This window comes from Labrus mixtus, chromosome 21 (assembly GCF_963584025.1).
Source record: "Labrus mixtus chromosome 21, fLabMix1.1, whole genome shotgun sequence".
In the NCBI taxonomy this organism is placed as follows: domain Eukaryota; kingdom Metazoa; phylum Chordata; class Actinopteri; order Labriformes; family Labridae; genus Labrus; species Labrus mixtus.
The window spans coordinates 5336471-5355788 of NC_083632.1; the positions used below are offsets into that span (position 1 = coordinate 5336471).

Consider the following 19318-nt stretch of genomic DNA (forward strand, 5'->3'; position numbering starts at 1 on the left):
ACATCCTCCCAGTGACAGATTTTGACAGGCTGCAGGTTGTCTGGATTGGTGTCTGAGGTAAGAGGAAGGTAGGGAGGTGTGTTTAATGTGTTATCAAAAGATATAATTAGAAATAGAGGTGACTTGACTTATTTTACACATTGAAAATTGTTGTAATTACAAAGAGAGTGAAGGGCCAGAAAAAGCACCATTGGCTACCAGTTCAAAGATTTCAGTGCTGATTTTGGTTCAAGTGTGAATAGTAACCAAGTTGAGCTGTGAATGGACCTGAACAAACATGTTTTCTTTGTAGGTAGACCAAAATGAGTTAGAACTGCATGAATAATCAAAGGCAGAATTAACCTTTTGCTCTCTTTGAAGGTAACCTTTTCATTCCAGTCAAGATCTTTAAAATGTTCAAATTTGACGGGCCAGGAAATTATATTCTGCTCACATTTTGCTTCCACTTGAACTTCAAACTGTGCACAATTTAACATTTTTTGGCAAAACCAATTCACGGATGTTCAAAGAGAACGAAAAATTCTTCTCATAAATACTTTTTTAAGTTGAGAATGACTCACAGCTTCTAAATTTTTTAAATTCCGTTTGCTGATGTTGATTCAGTCTCGAAGGTGTCGGAGGCAAGCATTTGCACTGTTTACGCACATTCTGCAATCCTTAATGTGATGCATGAAAATGTACATCATAAATAATTACAACCAGACTTTTAGATTCTAACTTTCCTCATTCAGTTACCGCCCACTGGGATGTGAGCTATGCTGCACACACGCACGTCCGTTTAAGATAGAAGGTTAACTCTTCTTGATGTCAAAGTGTTGAGTCATTTTGTTCCGTCTTTTGTTCCATCACAATCTGAGGAGAACCTGTTATTAGTGCTGCATTTTATCTCTCTCCTCTGTCTCTTCAAAACTCGCCATCAGAGCTGCCCTGCATGCACATCATAGCTGCTGACGGCTGCATATCAAACACTCATCAAAACGGCTCGGCGCCACCGTGGCGTCAGATGTAGCCTTCTCTCCTGAGTAGAAAGAGACAGAATGGTCTATTGATCGCCACTGATGTCGGCTCCGAGCTTGGAGTTCAGTAAAGCGTCTGCTGTGAGGGGTTTGTGCTGAGCTGGTTTGGACTGGAGTTGTAAGCTGTGTGTACAGGGATGACTTTTTGTTATGAAACACAGGCACAACACGACTGGCAAGTGCTTGCTTTTATACAAACTACACATCTAGATGACGAGTTGGGGACATTTCTGTCTTTTGTTGTAAGACTATTTTTAGGCCTTTTCAACCTTTAATAGACTGCTAAGAAAAGACTGATAGGTCGCACGCGGTGGGTGAGTCACATTAAACCAAGTAGCATTGTTTGTGGTTAAAAAATAAAAAAAGAAGTCAACTTTTAAGTGCCAGGCACTGCAGTTCCTCTATTGACCACATGGGGGATAGCTCCTAAAGCAAGCAAATCGCCATTGGGCCCCATATTAAAATACCCAACTTTACATTTACGTTTTTTTAGTCATGTCTGCAGCCTGGAACAAGCTAAAGCTGAACTTTCAAAAACTGCAGTTCCACAAGTGGCCACACGGGACTGGCTCCTAAACTCAGTCAATCCCAATTAAGCCCCATATTAAACTTTAAAGCAGAATTAAACATAAACGCCCTGGTTCAAAAACAATGTTGGTCTCTTACGTTGAATTCCGTATCAATGACAACTTCTTAGAGGTGACGCTGCTTTAGGGACAGGTGGGTGCAGCTAGCTGCTTGCTAGGTGTCACCTGAGCTAATTCAGTTGGTGCCTTCTGGAATATTTTCTCACAATTACTGTATAAAGATATGGCCTACTGTACATTTCATTGTGCTAAACTTTTTTTGGGTGAGTAAAATTACGTAAATTATTAGCATGTATCTGTATCTAAGCTAATCGTATTCAACTTAAGTTAACTTGTGCAGCATTACATACACCGATTTCTGTGGAGCGCTCCGTGCATAAGAGACGGCATTGTTCTTGGCGCTTTCCTGCTGAGAAGGCGGCAAGCTTTAATGGAGAGAAGACCAGTTCTGTCTCTCATCTGCTGCTTTCACTTCCATGGGAGATGTATGCTGGCAAGCGGGGGATCTGCTACTTTAAATAAGCTCTCTTTGCTTTTTCAGCTGAATGACTAAATAACTGCAGTAAGTTAGCCCCATAAATATAATCTCTTTGTGTGGTAAATACAATGATTAACAAACTAATTAGCCAGCTAATGAATTAGCCACCAGCAGTTACCGCTTAGCTTTTGATAGTTTAGAGTGATCCCTCTTTCAACCGCCAATCTCATCCAATTAAATTCATGCCAAAAAACCAACATGGCGATGGCCAAGATGCCAAACATATTGCTCTCAAAAAGGCAGACTGCAAACCGATGAGTGATGTCATGGTGGCTACATCCATGTATCAAACAAACATTACTCTGGGTTGCATATTCCTTTTCTATTCCAGAGCATGTATCTATTCATGTGCTTGAATTGCATTCACCGCAACCCTCAACAACCCTGTGGGGCAACTGCAGAATAGCAGCAGTGAACCCTACAACGCAGAGAGGTACATGATAAATACTTTTGTAAAGGGTTGTAAATGACTAATTAAAAACCAAACGTGTTAGGAACAATGCAGCAAGTGATTATTAAAGATGGAACGTCTTCATTCACAGATATATGGGCTGAAAAGGCTCAACAATTGGGCTTTGTTTGCTATTCACTGCCTCCTGCTAACAAGTATTGGCTGTGTGGCCAAAGCCTGAGATAGCTCATTCGTCTGAGCGAAAGAGCTCCATTGTTAGGCATTAAATACACATCAATACTACACAATGGTTGCTGATCCCACATCCACTGTCCCGCTGCCCTAAATACTCACCAGTGAACCGGAGTGTTTATTAAAAAAAGACAGAGAATAGTCCCCAACAGATGCACCGTTTACAAATGCTTGACTTCCATTTGCCAAGAACTACAGTGCCCTGCTGTTTTAGGAAATGACTGAACCCATATCAAAATGAAAGTATAAATTATTAAGAAACGGAGGAACACATCATTGTTTTTTTCCTTTTGTTCTTTGACAATAAGTAAAATACAAGAAAGCAGCTTTAATCATTAATGTGAAGATGTTGTCTTTAAAAAAGTGCTGAATAATTAATGCTTTAAAAATAGACTTAACGTGCCAGATACTGTATAAAAAACAACGTGTTTCATTAAGATTATTATTCTTTTCCTTCAAATTAGTTTTTTTTTGTTCTGTCTATATCCATTTGCGTCACTTTAATGCATTAAAGTATTATCTGATTATGCTAATTAAAATTATGCCACGTTTGTGAATTGACGAAGGGGGAAAACCTCCGATCTTGAAAGATGAAGCTAACGCGGCACTGCTAAAAACATTTACAAGTAAAAACTTCACACGGGTGAATTTTTTAAATATCATTTCAGTTTTGATGACATATAAGTTTAGAGTCATGCATAATCAGGGGCATAGGGCTGAGTTGACTGAACAGCGGGTGTCAAATAGGTTGAGATAATGTTTCCAACATGGCCCTTAAAATCTGATCTGCCACCCCAAAAATCCTAAACTATGTTTTTTTGTTTTAGTGTCCTTAAAGAAGATATATGTTGCCACTCTTAGGTTACATAAAAGTAGATTAGATTAGTCTTTAGAAAGGGTAAATAATTAAGATTCTTGGGTGACGCCACTGAGGCGATGTCCATGTTTTATACAGTATATGGAATGGACCATTTACCTGACAGTGACACTGGGGTCATGTGTGACTCCACAGGTCATGATGGCTTTAGTTCCTTTGATGACACTCTGGTCCTGTGGGGGGGTGGTAATCCGGGTGCGAGCTGTGGAGGGAGGAAAAAAGGAGAGAGGCACAAAGAGAGAAGGAAAGAAAATCAGCTTTCACACAATAACCTTCCTTGGAAAAAAACACAATTGGAAATAAACACACATGAAAAACTCATTTCTGGGAAAATGATTGGTGCAGTTTAGTCTCTTGATAGTTTCACGCAGAGAAAAGGCTTAATGAAGAATCTAAACCTGCACAGAAGAGTCATTTTGTACCTGAAGGAATTGAGTGCGGCTCAGTTATTACTATATTGCACAACCCTGTTTCTCAGCCTTTGTTTTACAGAAAGTGCACGTTCCTGTTTGATGTATGCACAAAAGTCCTTAAATAATATCTAGAATTTCTCAGGCGAGCCGCATGTGTGAATGTAATCCACTCATTTTGTCGCCTCGACTTAACCGGGGGCTTCAGGGTTGCCAGGTCTGTGTGACAAAACAAGCCCAATGGCCATTCAAAAACAAGCCCCAAACAAGCCGAACAGCTGATAAAACCAGCCCAAAAACCAAATGAGCCCATAAAACCTATGTCAAGGCAGCGTGCGTGAGGGTTGTGTTTGTGTGTGCGGGCACAGCAGGACTGTGTGTCTGCGAGTGCATGAGTTGGGCATATTCCATGTCTACCTGTTTGTCGATTTTGGTTGGATTTTTGCGTTAACAAAGTCATTTATTTATTATATTGATTTTTCTTATTAATTTACGTCAAAAATGAAAATAAAAAAAGGTCCACTCAACCCAAAGACAAAAAAAAACTACCCGCGGCAGCACCTTAAAATTAGCCCAATTCCGTGGACAAAAGGCGTACCTGGCAACCTTGCCGGGCTTCTCCCTGCAAGCCCCCTAGTGACCATAACCCTAGTAGTAGCAGGGGAGGGGTGAGTCGTTTGATTGTGTGCACATAGTGAAGCTGCTTCATATGTGAATTGGTGTATATTTTCAGTAACATGTAGCATTGCTTTGTAGGCTAAAACTGTCATCATAGCATCAGACTTTTTTTTTTGCTTTGAACATCATTTTCTTTCCATCCCCCATCTGACAGGGATAGTGTCACGCTGCAAGGTGTACAGACAGGCAACTCAAGAAGATGTCAGGGTCAGGCTGTCCTGAAACTCTAGAAATTTCAAGGAGTGCATGCGTGGAAAAAGTGTTTAGGTATTCTGTTTGAAACTATTCTGTTTGAATTCAAAACACACATACACACACACACACACACACACACACACACACACACACACATAACCAGAGAATGGCTATCATCTAACCCTGCACACTCACCCCACACCACGAGGTCAGCGGACGCCTCGTCGATGCCCCTGGAGTTGCTCGCCATGCAAGTGTAGGTGCCGGCGTCAGAAATGTGCGAGGGCGAGATGAGCAGGCTGCCGGACTCGAGCAGGGTGAAGCGAGGCAGCTGGACTGAACCGCTGGCCAACACTCTCTCACCTTACGTGGATAAAGAGGCAGAAATAGATAAGAAAGCAGGAACATAAATAGACATTAAAAAAAAAAAAAAGGGGGGGAACGAGAATGCAGGGAAGGACAAAAAAAAACAACAAGGTATTAAGGGAAAGAATAGGAGAGGGAGAGGATGCAAAGGAAAAACAAGGACATTGTTTCCGGATCTGCCATTGGGATCCAAACATGAAAAGCCTGGCACGGACTAAATCCTGGTAAAGGAATCCAATCAGGCTTTATTTGTTAAGCCATGGCAAACTCAGGTCCCGTGTGTAATAGATAACAGGCAACATAATCCCCAGCTGTGTGTGTGTGTGTGTGTGTGTGTGTGTGTGTGTGTTTGCATTTGTGTATCCGAGACCTTTCTGCCAGGTGATAGCCGGTCTCGGAGCTCCAGAGGTCTCGCAGTGCAGGATGACGGACATGCCGTCGATCACCGTGCTGTCCGAGGGTCCGGCTGTGATGTTCGGGGCGATGCCTAAAAGGAGACACACAAACACACACAAAATATAAAGAACGAGGGTACGCTCAAGAGTGATGCTAAGAGGGTTATAGAGGTGAGAGAATAACCATCTGTGGAAAGAAACCCTCTTCAAATGTGTTTTATGTAAGCGCCAGGTGGCTGGATCTCAGTGTTTAGACGCTGCTTTGTCTCTCTAATTCTTAACGGATTGACACAGCCTTCACCTCGGCACCACCTCTGCCTGCCGCCGCTCAGTTTTTTTTTGCGCCTCATATAGCGTATATTTAATGGGATGAGGGCTGGAGAAAGCTGAGGGGAAAAAGGCACAGACAGAAAAAGCGGCAATGTGTAGATAAACTAAAATCCCTATTGGTGATATGCAATAAATCAAAGCTGTTTCTAGAATGACAGACGCTGTATCACTCCCCAGAGGGGGAAAAATGGGAGGACGTAGGGGAGAAGGAGAGAAGTGAGGACATGAATGTGTTGAGGAAACAGGGAGGATGATAAGATGATACGATAAGGAAGGAAGAGAGAGAGAGAGTAAAGGAGAAAGTGTCAGGAAAGGAGATAGGGAGATAGAAGGGGGGGGGGGGGGGTGAGTTAGAAGGAGAGGGAGAAAATCATGAATGTTGATAATGCGATGTGGCACGGAGTGAAGGCGGCAGCAGTTGAGACAAAGTGAAGAAAATGAGATGTCAGAAAGTTGCCAAACAGACGGCACAGCGAGAATGAAATTACGAGTGATTTTCAAATCCCAGCAGTGGCGGTTCTTTAGAGAGAGAGAGATAAAACACACACACGTCTACAGAGTTAGAGTGATTCAGGTGATACGATTTAAAGCAGCAGACGTGAAGTAATGTTCACTTAATCTGTACGGGTCATATCGGCAGACAAGATATTAAAAACAATTTGAAAAGCTGCGATAATGTTAACCTATGTTCTACATTTATCAGACTCTAAGTGATGCTTGTAACGTCAAAGAGAGCCTATTGTCAGCAGGGGCGTGTCCAGAGGGGTGGCATGCATGGGCCCCCTTGAAATCTAATTGGCCACCTCAGGTTTTTCCCCAAAATCCTTGACTATAAAGGGGACATATTATGAGAAATCAACTTTGACAGTGTATTTGAACATATATTTGCGTAACCTGAGTGTCTACTGACCCACAAAATGTGAAATAAACCCATCCAGTCCTTTGCTCTCCTTGTGACATCACAGTGGGATTCTGGTAAAAAAAAAAAAAAAAAACTTGCCTCCGCTGGTATCTCCACCCATGGACTCCACCCCCAGCCTGGAGAAAAAACCTTTGCGCAGGTCTGCCATTTTTTATTTTTGCTAGCAAACGAGGCGGGGCTCATTGCATTTAAAGAGACACACACACCAAAACGGAGCGTTCTGAGAGAGCTGGTTTATACAGGGTCACAAACCTCCTCTGGTGCTTGATTCATGTTATAGTTTTGACCAAAGCACAGCACAGATGTTTGATTTAGACCACAGGGGGACAGTTTGAAAAGGTGGAAAAGGGGGATAATATGTCCTCTTTAAGGCTTTAAGAGGTTGAAATCAACTGTTCAGGCTGTGATACATCAGGCAGCTCATAGTTTTCATTGTGCAGATGTTTGTTTTGTGACTTTGGACGTACATATTGTTTTGAGTCCTTGAAGAATCAAGCTTAGAAGACGTATATGTTGCCATTATCTTGTGTTACTTTAAAGTTGATGCGTTAGTGCAGACAGAATGCTCTTCATTCATGTGTGTGCACAAACACTTCAGCCCACCCCTGCACAACTGAGTGCCCCAGTTGGGCCACCCCAGTCCAAAAATACTGGACACGCTCCTGATTGTCAGACAGGATGTGCTGTTTGATACATTTACTGACGAGCTCTGATTCCTGCAGCTTACAAAACACCAACATCGTCATAACACTAACTGTCACAGTGAAATTAAATTCCAATCAAATAATCTAAAGTTTTCATTTCTTTCACATATTCCCAAGGCAAGTAATGATATTACAAACAAGAAAAGAAGACAGTTCAGACTAACAGTTGTCTGACGCATATTGTTTTGTCCATCTTCATGTGTTTTTAACGAGGCTCATCGTGTTCTTTTCAGTCACATTTGAATATTTTTTTTGTCCATCAGCTCTGTTTTATTTCAATTCCCTTGACTATATTAGTTGTTATATAAAGTTTTCTGGAACAGATGAATCACGACCATGGTGTAATGATTGTCTCGTCAGGGCCATGTAAGGTTAAAGGTAGAATATGTAGAATCTTTACACTAAATCAAATCAAAAATGTATTTGAATAAAGCCAGAGAAACCCTCAATCTTATAGTTGTATGCCCCATGTCTTTTGAGCTGGCAATACCAGACACAGCATGTTTATCGTTGCTATGGAAACATCAGATGTTACGTCGAAGACCGCTGCATAAGGAAGCGGAAACTTGGACATATTAGCTTGTCCGTAAACATATTTTCATCCTCAGGTTTGTTTCGCTCATTCGTCTTGATTACGGTCAAATCAGAGTTTGTTTTCATCCACGGGGGGGGGGGGGGGGTGGGGTTGGGTGGGGGTAAAGCAGAACGAATCACCCCCATGATTCCCCGTCAACCTGGACGTTGTCTTTTGTTATTGTTCTGACTGAGAGCCTCCTGGTGGCAGAATTTACATACTGCGCGTTTAAAGAGAATGATTTAGTTGACCTCTTGTTTTTTTTTTTTGCTATGATTTTTTTTTCCTACATCAATCTTGATTTTAAACTATGTATTATTATTATTCTTACAATTTTGTTGCAGTTATTTTTTTCAGGAAGAAGTTGCCCCAGTCCCCAGAATCCCATTAAAAGCTCTAAATTGTTCCGTCTCTTCTTCCTACACTGAGGTTGGAATAACTTTCCATTTTCTGTGAAAAATAATTACACCTGGTCTTTTCTGAGTGTGAAGAGGGGTTTTTGCCAGAGGATTTAAGAAAATTCTTTGAAATCAAAATTGAATTCTGAGATTTAACCCACCATGTTAAGCTTTTGTTGCAGTAAATTATTGGACATGATGCCGGAGCACTCACTGGTTACAGCCAGGTACGTGTTGGTCTGAACTTCTCCCGCTGAATTTCTGGCGAAGCACTGGAACATCCCTGTGTCGTCGGGCAGGAGGCCATTGACCTGCAGGCTACCCCCCACCAGCACCCTGTACCTGGGCGTCTTCACGGGGTCGACGGGCAGTGCGTCCTTGTACCACACGATGTCAGGCTGGGGCACTCCTGCAGACAAAAAAGAGAATCATGGTAAGTTTAAAGACAGCAAGTTATCATTCTTTTTCTTACACACAAGTGAACGAGCACATGGTGTATATTTCTAGTATCACGTTATTACTATCTTTCTTCTTTTATTAAATTACTGTGAATATGTTTGTTTCTAACTTTATCCAATCTTTTACTGATTCCATCCATTTCTGTCAGGAGGTCATGAGGCGTCCCAAATGTGGCCTTGATTGTCGTTCACTATGACACTCTACACAAGACAAAAAAATCTAAACATTTTTTGAGTTCCCGAAACCTTAAAAAAAAAAAAAATCACCCCATACAGTGTGTGTCCATGGTTACAATAACTAATAACCCCCTTTTTTTTGTATCAGGCTGTAAACATGTTTATTTCTGCTGTAAAAACTGCTTTTTTCCCACTCTGCAGGAGTTTGCACTTCCGCATTGGCTTCAAGTTTCAAGACCGGAGGTTGCCGCTTGATCTCACCTCGTGAGTATTGCTTCCTTATGTTATTGGAATTATGCTTGTGGGTGATTTACAGTATTTGATTTGTTTGTTGTATGAATGGATTTTCTGTTTCTTTGACGAAAAAAAAGTACATAAAAGAATAAATAAATACACATCCACACCCACCCACACACCCCCACACACACACACACACACACACACACAGCTCACCTCGTGCCTGACAGGGAATGTCCACCACCTTCTCCATCTCGGCTGTGATGTGTTTGTCTGGCTCTTTAATGAACTGTGGGGGTTCTGTGGGTGAGAATTAAATTAAAAAACATGTTAAAAATGTAAAAAATAAAAAGCAAGATTGCAAACCTGAAGGATTATTATTCACCACAGCTTAAAATACATTAGGGTTTTTTTTCTTTAAATCAACTCACACTGCCTCTAAGTGATGACGCTGGAGGCTGACATGCACAGAAAATGTTATTCTTGCTTTATACTGTATTGCTTATGTGAGTGAACCACACATGGCTTCACTGAAGAGAATGTAATTATACAGTAATTTGATATCAGGTAATGGTTTTCTGTAATGGTTTTAAATGTCTCTTCAAAATTCGATGGAGGGGAGGGGGGGGGGGGGGGAAGCTCGGTTAGCTGTATCAAGGGAAAGGTTCCCCACACCTCGTCCTTTGAGTCACACATCACAACCTTGAAGACATCAAAGTGTTGTTTTTTTTCCCACTAAGCTGGATGAAAAGTGAGTCATGCCATGTTATATTAAACAGTTTCTTAAGGCCAACCTTTCCCTTTCCCCCTTTCTAAATCAATAACACTTCCCCCTCACTGCCATATTCACACCATGAGACTTGTAATATTTATGTAAATTTCAAACAAGCTCTTTTATTTGAACTTGTGAACGTAAATGCTTCGCTTTACTCCCACACATTTGCCTGATGCATGTGTATAAATATAGACACAATGTTGTTGTTTTTTCATTTGGGTTGTCATGCTGATCTGGAAGCACAGACAACAAGAATACATCATAAATAATTACATTATTTCTTCTTCAATATGTGCATACCAAAATAAAATTTTAAATCTGAAAACAGGGAGTCCCTTTAGGAAATAAAAGTCAGGAATGAACAATACGATAATTCACTGTAAATCTTGTAATGCTGAAAAAAAAACACTGTTGAAGAAAGAATGTGTGATTTTTTGATCCACTAAATGTCGCACTTGAGCACCAGCATGAAACCAAAATAAACTGCTGTTTGGCGACACCCCCCTTCAACTCGCATTCGCATGGAGTAGTTATGGATTAGAACACACAATAATTAAGCACCATTACGGGCAAGCTGTGGACAAAATTGTCCTTTGCTGGAGCTGTAATTGCCTGTGGTCTGCATTGTTGTGGTAGCAGGCTAATGTTAGCACACTTTAGTTAACTCATAGCTTCATACTGAACATAAATTGGATCGGAATGACCATGATATAAAGACACTTGACACATGACATCCAAGTAAGCATTGAGTATGATATTCTTCTTTTCTCTAGTCCTAAACTGAAACCCTGTTAACACAGCTCCGACAACAATACAGCCAGCGGGACTCATGCTTCTCACTCCATGTAGACAGTCATGACTCAGAGAGACATTTACACAGGATATACTTGATTTCTGCTTTATGTGTAAAGTGTTGCACATTATTCCTTTAATACAAAAAGCACAAAATCAAACATTGTGCTAAGTGGTGGAAATCGCAAAACACAAACAATACATGAGGGAAATGAACGATGAAACTATTCTGACTGAGCAGCAGCAGATAAACTGAAGCTTTCCCATCATGGTTTATTTAATTGTGAATTTGCAGCTCATTGCAGCTTAATGTTTGTGTTCTCTCTCTTCAGTGCAATGTTCCTCAGGGGCGCTGTAACAAAAACAACTGAAGATATCCTGGAAATGTAGTGAATGAATAGAGCTACTAAGACACCTTGATGAAGAAGACACTCACACTTTAGCATGAAAGCTGTTTCCATCTTCAAATACTTAAGAAGCAATGAACAGCATAATATCATCTGCATACGCGCACATTTAGAGCCAGACATCAATGGTTCTGCCAAAGTTTGAGTGTGCAGTGATAGTCTTGGGGGAAATCTTTGAGTGTAAAGAGCGTCATAGAGGTACATAAATCTTACCTAGTACATGCAGATAAGCCCCAAGACTGACTGAGGGCACGCTGCTGCTGCGGAGAATGGCCTCGCACTCGTAGAAGCCGGAGTCGCTCACCACAGGGCTGAGGATGGTCAGCCTGCGGTTAAAATCGCTCAGGCCGCTCGACACCAACACACCATTCTTACGCCACGAGATGCTCAGCTTGATGAGAGGCCTGGAGAGGGAAAAGGACAGGATCAGATGTCTTCTCATCTGGTCGTCACTTAAGGACTCAAGGCTCAAAGTGAATTTCTCTAAAAAAGTTGAAAATTGGGTGTCTAAATAAAAATTATGTTTGACCCTGCAGCTCCTCATGTTTACCTGGCGTTTGCTACACACTCCATCGTGACCTCTGAGGTGCCTGTAACCACACTGGTGTTCCTGGGAGGGATGATAATGGTGGGGGCGATGGGGTCTGCCGGACCTCCAACATCTAGATAGGGAGAGAGACGCACAGTTCACCACACACAAACGCAAAAGCACACACATGGAGAGGTTAAGCAAGGAGCAATGATCTAAGCAGATAAACACAGCTGAGATAAAGAGTTGTGAGTTCTCTGGATTGGGGTGTCCTATACATTTTATTTCCACTCGGTGCACTCTGAGGATTCACAAAAGGATTCCATGGATTTTGCACCAGCTCAACCTGTGCAAATGAATCAAAAAGACCCCAGAGCACACACACACAGGGGGTTAAATGCAACCATAACTGCACTGAAGAGCAATTAGCGTCTCTGTGCTTCTGTGCTGGTTGCGCATATTTAAATGAGGCATATATATCATCGGTTCGAATAGCCATGCCAACGAGGTAGTAAATTATAAGATGTCACAGTGATCGAGAACACAATTACACCTCTGTAGGACTTCAAAATAAGTGTCAGCAGCTTGACACTTCATCCACGTGTGTGGTGACGTAAAGTTGCAGACAGCTTTTGTCCACATTCAGATGCCAAACAAGAGCAAAGTGCACGGAGCAGCAGGACAACTATTCGGGCATGTCTGCATCTGAGTATAGTATTTGTGAATTAGACTTTGAGACGGAGCACGCAATGATGCGCAATTCTTTGACTCATTAGCGGTCGCAATCTCATTCTTGGTGAATCAGACCCCGAGGGTGCTCATCAAGGTGAAATATTGAAACTGACCGGTGGACACACTGAATCCGAGCTCTGGCCGAGAGTTAGGCCGGATAGGTTGAGACAGCGCACTGACTGTGAATAATAAGACGTCTGCTGCAGAACCAGGAACAGGAATAGAAAAATCCTGCCTGACAAACATGAAGCAAAAGGGGCGAGTAAGCTGCGCTGTGTATGTGTGTCGGTGCATGTGCATAAAACTCTACTATTTTCCTGCCTGTGTGTGTGTGTAGTGAGCATCAAAAACAGACAGCCTGTGGCAGTGCGAGCACAGTGCGTGCGCGTGCTGCTTGACGTGTGTCATGTCTGTGATAAACTCACACTGATCCGTCAATCCCATCGAGCCCTGGGAGTGTGCTTGTGGCTGCACATGTCAGATGGAGCTACAGGGCCTGTCATGACTCAATCTCACCAATCTGGGGTCATTAGACGATGTGTAGAGGCCATGTGTGCACTCATGAACACGGACACACATACTTAACATCAGGGGTGCGAGAAAAAAAAAATGTCACATCGAGGCTGATACAAATTAGACCACCATTTCATAACAACAAGTTCACCATAGGAATTCTATCTTTTGGTGTTTTACAGCAGAAAGTCCTAAAACAGTTGTACATTGTGACATTTGTGTTCCTCATTGTGAGCATACATTTGATTAGAACCCCTTTAAATCCCCCTGGGCCCGGACCTTTACATGATTAGCCTAGCTTAGCATAAGTCAAACTGGGATTGGGAGCATGTAATAAGCGGATAATGCATTACAGCAGATATACACTGCGGCAGAGTGAGGCAAGACCACTAACGAGGTCCTCTTCCCTGTAACGCTCTACACCGACATGTAAGGCTGCCACTCTTCCGGACACAGAACTGTGGGGTTGGCAAAGAGTCAAATTAAAGTTTTCAAACTTTGCCCACGAGTGCGGATTATTGTAACACGAGAAACACTAGTCCCCTTTGGAGTTCACCTTGACCTTTGCTCTTGCCAAATCTTAAGCAAGTACTGCTGGAGCCAGCAATGTCTCGTGGGAAATGCATTGTGAGAGGCATCGCTGCAGGAACAGATACTGACTGATACACGAGCACATTCAGTAAAACGCAAGCTCTCACTCAAACAACTCTCCCCTGGCAGTCTTAACATTAATGTGTATAGGTGTGTTTGTGTGGGGGCACATGTGTTCCTCTGAGTGTGTGTGTGTGCATATGTTGAGATTGTGTGCAATGCTCATGTAAATGCCTGGCATGATTCCTTGAGACCTGCCAAGTTGAGACCTCCCACTAGGCTCCCTATATTACCTGAAACAACCAGTGTGTGTTTGTTTATGTGTGGTGTCACTGGTATGTGTGTGTGTGTGTTTGTGTGTTTGAGCACAAGTATAATCAACTCTGCCACTGTTCTCCATATGTGCCACAGGCTATTTCTGCTCCCGTGTGTTGTCAACTGTAATATCCTTCGCTCACTCTCCTCATTCACTTCCATACTGAACTCCAGTGTAGCATGTCATAAGATGCTGTCGGTGAGGCTTCTCTTATATTTCACTCTGCTGAGCTGGAGCAGACTGAATTGTTTTGATTCGTGTATCCTAGGGTTTTTTGTCGTTGTTGTTTTTGTCATTATGTGAGCTATAAGAATGCAACTGAAGTCCGCCTGTGCCTCCCTATAGCTTTCTTTACCTGCGTGTGTGTGTGTGTGTGTGTGTGTGTGTGTGTGTGTGTGTGTGTGTGTGTGTATTCCGGCTACAATGTGTTTACGTGGTTTAGATACACTTGAGTGCAATGAAATTAAATCTGACCAGAACGGTTCAGCGTCTTAGGTGGCTCACAGAGGTGGCAGGGGGTTTCAAATCCTTTACTTTAAAGTGAGAGCAGAAATAGGAGATGTAAAAAATACTGCATCTACAATATCACCTTCTCTATATTCAGCTAAACTAAGTCATCAAAAGTATCAAAAAATACATGTTTGAGAAAAACTGATTTTACATTTTTTGAGATAATTGTTCAATATGCTATATATATACTTTAGGCAGCCACCAGGGGGCGATCAAAAAATGTTTTGGATTCACTTTTTTTTGGGAGCTGTCATGACGTCCATTTTTCTATACAGTCCGTAGCGTGTACAGTGGTGTGGTTACTCACTCTCGACTGACAGCGTGATGGGCTGGCTCGTCTTGTTCTCGCCGTTCTTGTCGTTCACGGCTTGGACGTAGTATCGCCCGGCATCTGGGGCCACTGTGGACAGGATGACTAGCGTGTTGTCCAGGGTGATGGCACTGAAGAGACAAGAGCGAGACAAATAGAGCTTCTTAATTTAATTATGCATATCGAGAGAAAAAAAAAAGCAAGAGCGGAGAAGTCAGACAGGTGTGAACGGAATCAAGTGAGACAGTTAAAGCTAGAAGTTAGGAAACATCTTGTGAGGAGAAAAAAGGAGATGTGTTTCATCTTCCTTAAAAAGGTAACACTGCACTGCTTCATTAAAGCGAAATATGTTTGAAGTCTGGCAGTGTGTCCACTTGATCCCGGCCACTGAAAAGGGCATTAAACATTTTAACATTTTAATTACGCTGCTCAGGCTGCATTAGGTATATCGATTTACAATGTGTAAACAACGTGTCGGTGCTGACTGAGCAAGCAGAAATATTGACATCCGCTCCTGTTCATACTTCTGCCTATGGTGTGAAATATGATCACGATAAGGGCTTTTAATTGGCTATTTGTAACCCTCCATGTTTTGGCAGCTGACCACTTCTGGCAGGCAGCAACAGTGTCTTCGCCGTCAGCTGCTGAAGTGAAGTATATGAATAAATAAGCGCTGATCCCTTTTTCAGCAGGTGTCCTATAGGGGATAATACCTTGTGTCTTGTTGACTCTATCAAGTCCTCCCTCGTCAATGTAGCAACCAGCGAGGGATAAGACTTCCTAACCCCCCCCTCCCTGCCGCCGCCGCCGCCGCCTGGTGTTACAGCCCCCCGACTATGTTTACAATCAATATTTTCTTATTATCTGCGCCTGTTCAACAATCTGGAGGTATATAGCTCATTCCAACTGGGTGCCTTCCTCCACATATATCTTTTCCTCCGGTCTTATCCCTCCATCGACTATTCCCTCCCACGTACCCCCCCTCCCCTCTCTCCTTCACCTCATCCATTCCTCCAGATGCTGGAGGTGGGCATGCGAGGAAGGGGGATAACTGGTTATCTGTCCCAACAGACTCACAACAGCTGCCATACTGTATTTAGGAGTCAAGTATTTAAAAGTAAAAAAAAAAACATGCACATTTCTTAAATGATGTGACACAAGTGGAAAATGTCAAACACAAATGTTCTGTAGCCCAACAAGTTTTATCATGATCGTTTCAATGGTTGTGGTTCTGACTCACTATCTGTAATCTGTGACATTTCTGTCTGTTTAATGTTTCTATTAAAGTTCCCGGCGCTATTGACAGCCCGAAAACAGATGTCTAAGTAATCAATATAAACCCAATCTTAGATCTACTGCGGGTCATTGCTTCCTCTATAAAAGTACTTTGACTCTTGCAAAACTTGTGACCCCCTGTCGTGCAAATTTAAGCTATTTTTCCAGCTCCTGTTTCCCTGGTGATTACGGGCCTTCTTACTGTCCTTCTCTTCCTCCTCCTCCTCCTCCTCCTCCAACCAATCTCAGCCACTACAGTCCTCCAACCACTTGTTCCTCCATCCTTACCAAGACCTCATCAGTGGGGGGATCTAAGTACCTGCTGTGCCTTTTCAAGGCAGCAAGAGAGCTGATGAGAAAAAAAAAAAGTGAAATAGCGCAAGAAAAAAAAAGGTCACAAGCACACACTGAACACATATGCAGGTTAAAATAAACCCTCCTTAAATCCCCATTATAGCTCCAGGGATGTATAAAGGAAAAGCCTTCGACACAGGAGAGAGTTATATGCGCTGTTTGCTGCATAGAGCTTACCTGTGCTGTTAGCGTTTACAGTATGAAGACTTATGAGTGCCTTCCCCGGACTGATTGATTGTCAAATATCTCAAGAAGCGCCAGGCAATGGGCTCATTTGGGATTCCCCGTGCATGCTGAGACTGAAAACTGTCTTCCTAAAGGAGCTGGCAGGCCTCAATGGCTGCAGCTTATGATCTGCGGTAAATATTTAATGCTAGCTCGCTGGAGCGGTGACATCCTGGACGCACGGCCATGAATTATGGATCCCTTCAGGGATGCGGGTTGAACGGAAGTGTCCAAAGCGCTGAATGGATCCCAGGTGACTTCCCGGGACCTTTCTAAAACGGGGACACAATCCAGGGCTTAACATACCTGTCGCGTAAGAAACTCTTGAAGATAAATATACAGGGCGGTGCTGATAAGTAATGTATGACCTGGAGGGGACATCCTATTTTCTCTGGGATAATGTCAAGCATTGTATGAGGTGATCTTACAAGCTCTTGTTTCTATTTTTACCCTCAATTTCCTGTCCCTTAAAGGACCATTCACTACTAAATAACCACATACAAGCGCCTTCAAAACTAGGCTGCAGCTAATATCTCACCAACATCCAAAACAGGTCTAGATTTCATCAGTGTTAGTGGGAGCAGGAGGCAATTTTTCCCCTGGCTAGTTGATTTTAATGTGCTCCCATGCTGAGTGTTCTTTCACCTCAGCCTGCAATCAGAGAAACTGCAGTGGGGGTCAAATGAAACTTTGTTGCACACCGAGTTCTTGCAGATCTTACCGCTAACTGTACTCGCTGGGCCTCGGGGATCAAAGACCACATGATGCAGGAAGAAATTAAAGGAGCCAATTACCCTGAATGGCTTTAAATACATCAAAGGAACAGGAAAAGGGAGATTTAAATCAGGTGAAACTCTCCATATTCACACTGCAGCCTTTTACCTCCGACGATACTGAAAGGGCGATAAGCTCGAATGCTGTTTTTCAGTCATTGTGCTGAGTTTCTTGTTGCAATTCCCAAGAACTGAAATCTAACAAACCCTTACTCCTTATTTCACTGTATCTTCATTGATTACCAACTAAAAGAAATAAATAGTGGAAATGTGGGGGGATATTCAATCAAATTTCAAGGTAAAAAAAACACTTTTGACAACCTTTAAGCTATTTACATACAGATGCTAATGTTAGCGTTCAACAATTACCAAGCAAACATTACCATTTGAAATAAATATACCCTTTACCTATAGTTTAACATTATTTATAGTTGATGTTAGCTAGCAAGTGGCTAAATGCTCACTTTAGCTGTTAGACTCTTTTTGATTATACAACATTGTTAAACAGGAATGATACGATCATTTCATGAAGCTATAAAGGCAAATATGCCTAGCTTACGGTAAAGTAAGCTTAAAGCTTAATGTAGCTTTCAGTCACATCCTAGCTGTAACATTGAAGTGTCACACAATGCTATACGAGAAGCAAACTTTTCTAGCTAATGATAGCTTTAACTAGGAGGTTGTGGAAGTTAGGAAGTGGTTTATTATTGACTTCGTTGTCTGATGGAGTTTTAACTTGTTAGCTAGGCTGTAAGTATGCGTTCAGTCACATCCTAGCTATAACATTTAAGAGTTACACAACGCTATACGAGAAGCAAACATTTCCAGCTAATGATGGCTTTAACTAGGAGGAGGTTGAAAGTTAGTGGTTTATTATTGTTTTTAGCTGTTTTCTAATCACGGTTTAACTTGTTAGCTAGGCTCTAAGTTTGCTTTCAGTCACATGGGCTACTAGATAACATTACCGTTTAACAGTGTCCAATTGTATAAAAAGAAAATGTAAATTTTTGTTAGCATTAATAAGTGGTTGAAAGCTTATTTCAGCTGCTCAAAACAAAAGATCAGTAAGTATACTATATGTGTAATATGTAAATACATGTATTTTCAGTTGAGAGGCAGTTAAATGACAGTGGTGTGTTCCAATCCCTATATTTATTTAATGTAGTATGTATGTATGTAATCAGAAGAGAAACATTAAAAGAGGGTTTTAGCTTACTTTCCTGAGCTCAATGTCAACGTCCATTGTGGGAATATGTTTGCTTTTAAAACAGACTGCTGATGTCTTGTTTTGGTGTGTTCTTTGTTTTATTGTATCTCTCTCATCCTCTGAATGAAAGCATTCGGGTCATCCTTATTCAACTCCCCAGTCTCTCAGTGGTGTGCGTGCAGCTGTCTGCTCGTAACGACGCCTCACCACGCATCTGGCACGGTGCGCGGATTTATCAAGCCACAGAGCTAAGAAATTTGGACAAATCAGATATGTGTGAACATGCCCCCCCGTCTCTGTCGGCTTTTTATGTGTACTCTTGCATCTTTGTACGCTTTCCCTTTTTTATTCCGATCCAATTTCCTTCTCCATTATTGTTCTCCAGAAAGAGCTACGGTCCACGGGAGAGCCTGGCAGGCTGGACAGCTGCTCAGAAACATCTTGGCTGACCGCGCAGCTTTCGGTGCAACCGCAGTTTCCGCTTGCAGCATGATGCATTATTAG

The 19318-nt window shown here is 42.1% G+C and overlaps 1 protein-coding gene across 6 annotated transcripts in view; it reads right to left on the minus strand.

The window, feature by feature from the left end:
• Positions 1-19318, minus strand: part of sdk2b (sidekick cell adhesion molecule 2b) — a 303380-nt gene that overhangs the window by 55573 nt on the left and 228489 nt on the right. For all 6 annotated transcript variants that reach the window (XM_061027783.1, XM_061027786.1, XM_061027781.1 and 3 more), the window contains exons 5-12: positions 14978-15111; positions 12030-12141; positions 11693-11883; positions 9722-9805; positions 8848-9042; positions 5681-5797; positions 5140-5307; positions 3761-3863 (exon numbers count right to left, since the gene is read on the minus strand). In XM_061027783.1, the coding sequence (XP_060883766.1) occupies positions 3761-3863; positions 5140-5307; positions 5681-5797; positions 8848-9042; positions 9722-9805; positions 11693-11883; positions 12030-12141; positions 14978-15111 (1104 nt within the window). The remainder of the gene's footprint in view (positions 1-3760; positions 3864-5139; positions 5308-5680; positions 5798-8847; positions 9043-9721; positions 9806-11692; positions 11884-12029; positions 12142-14977; positions 15112-19318) is intronic.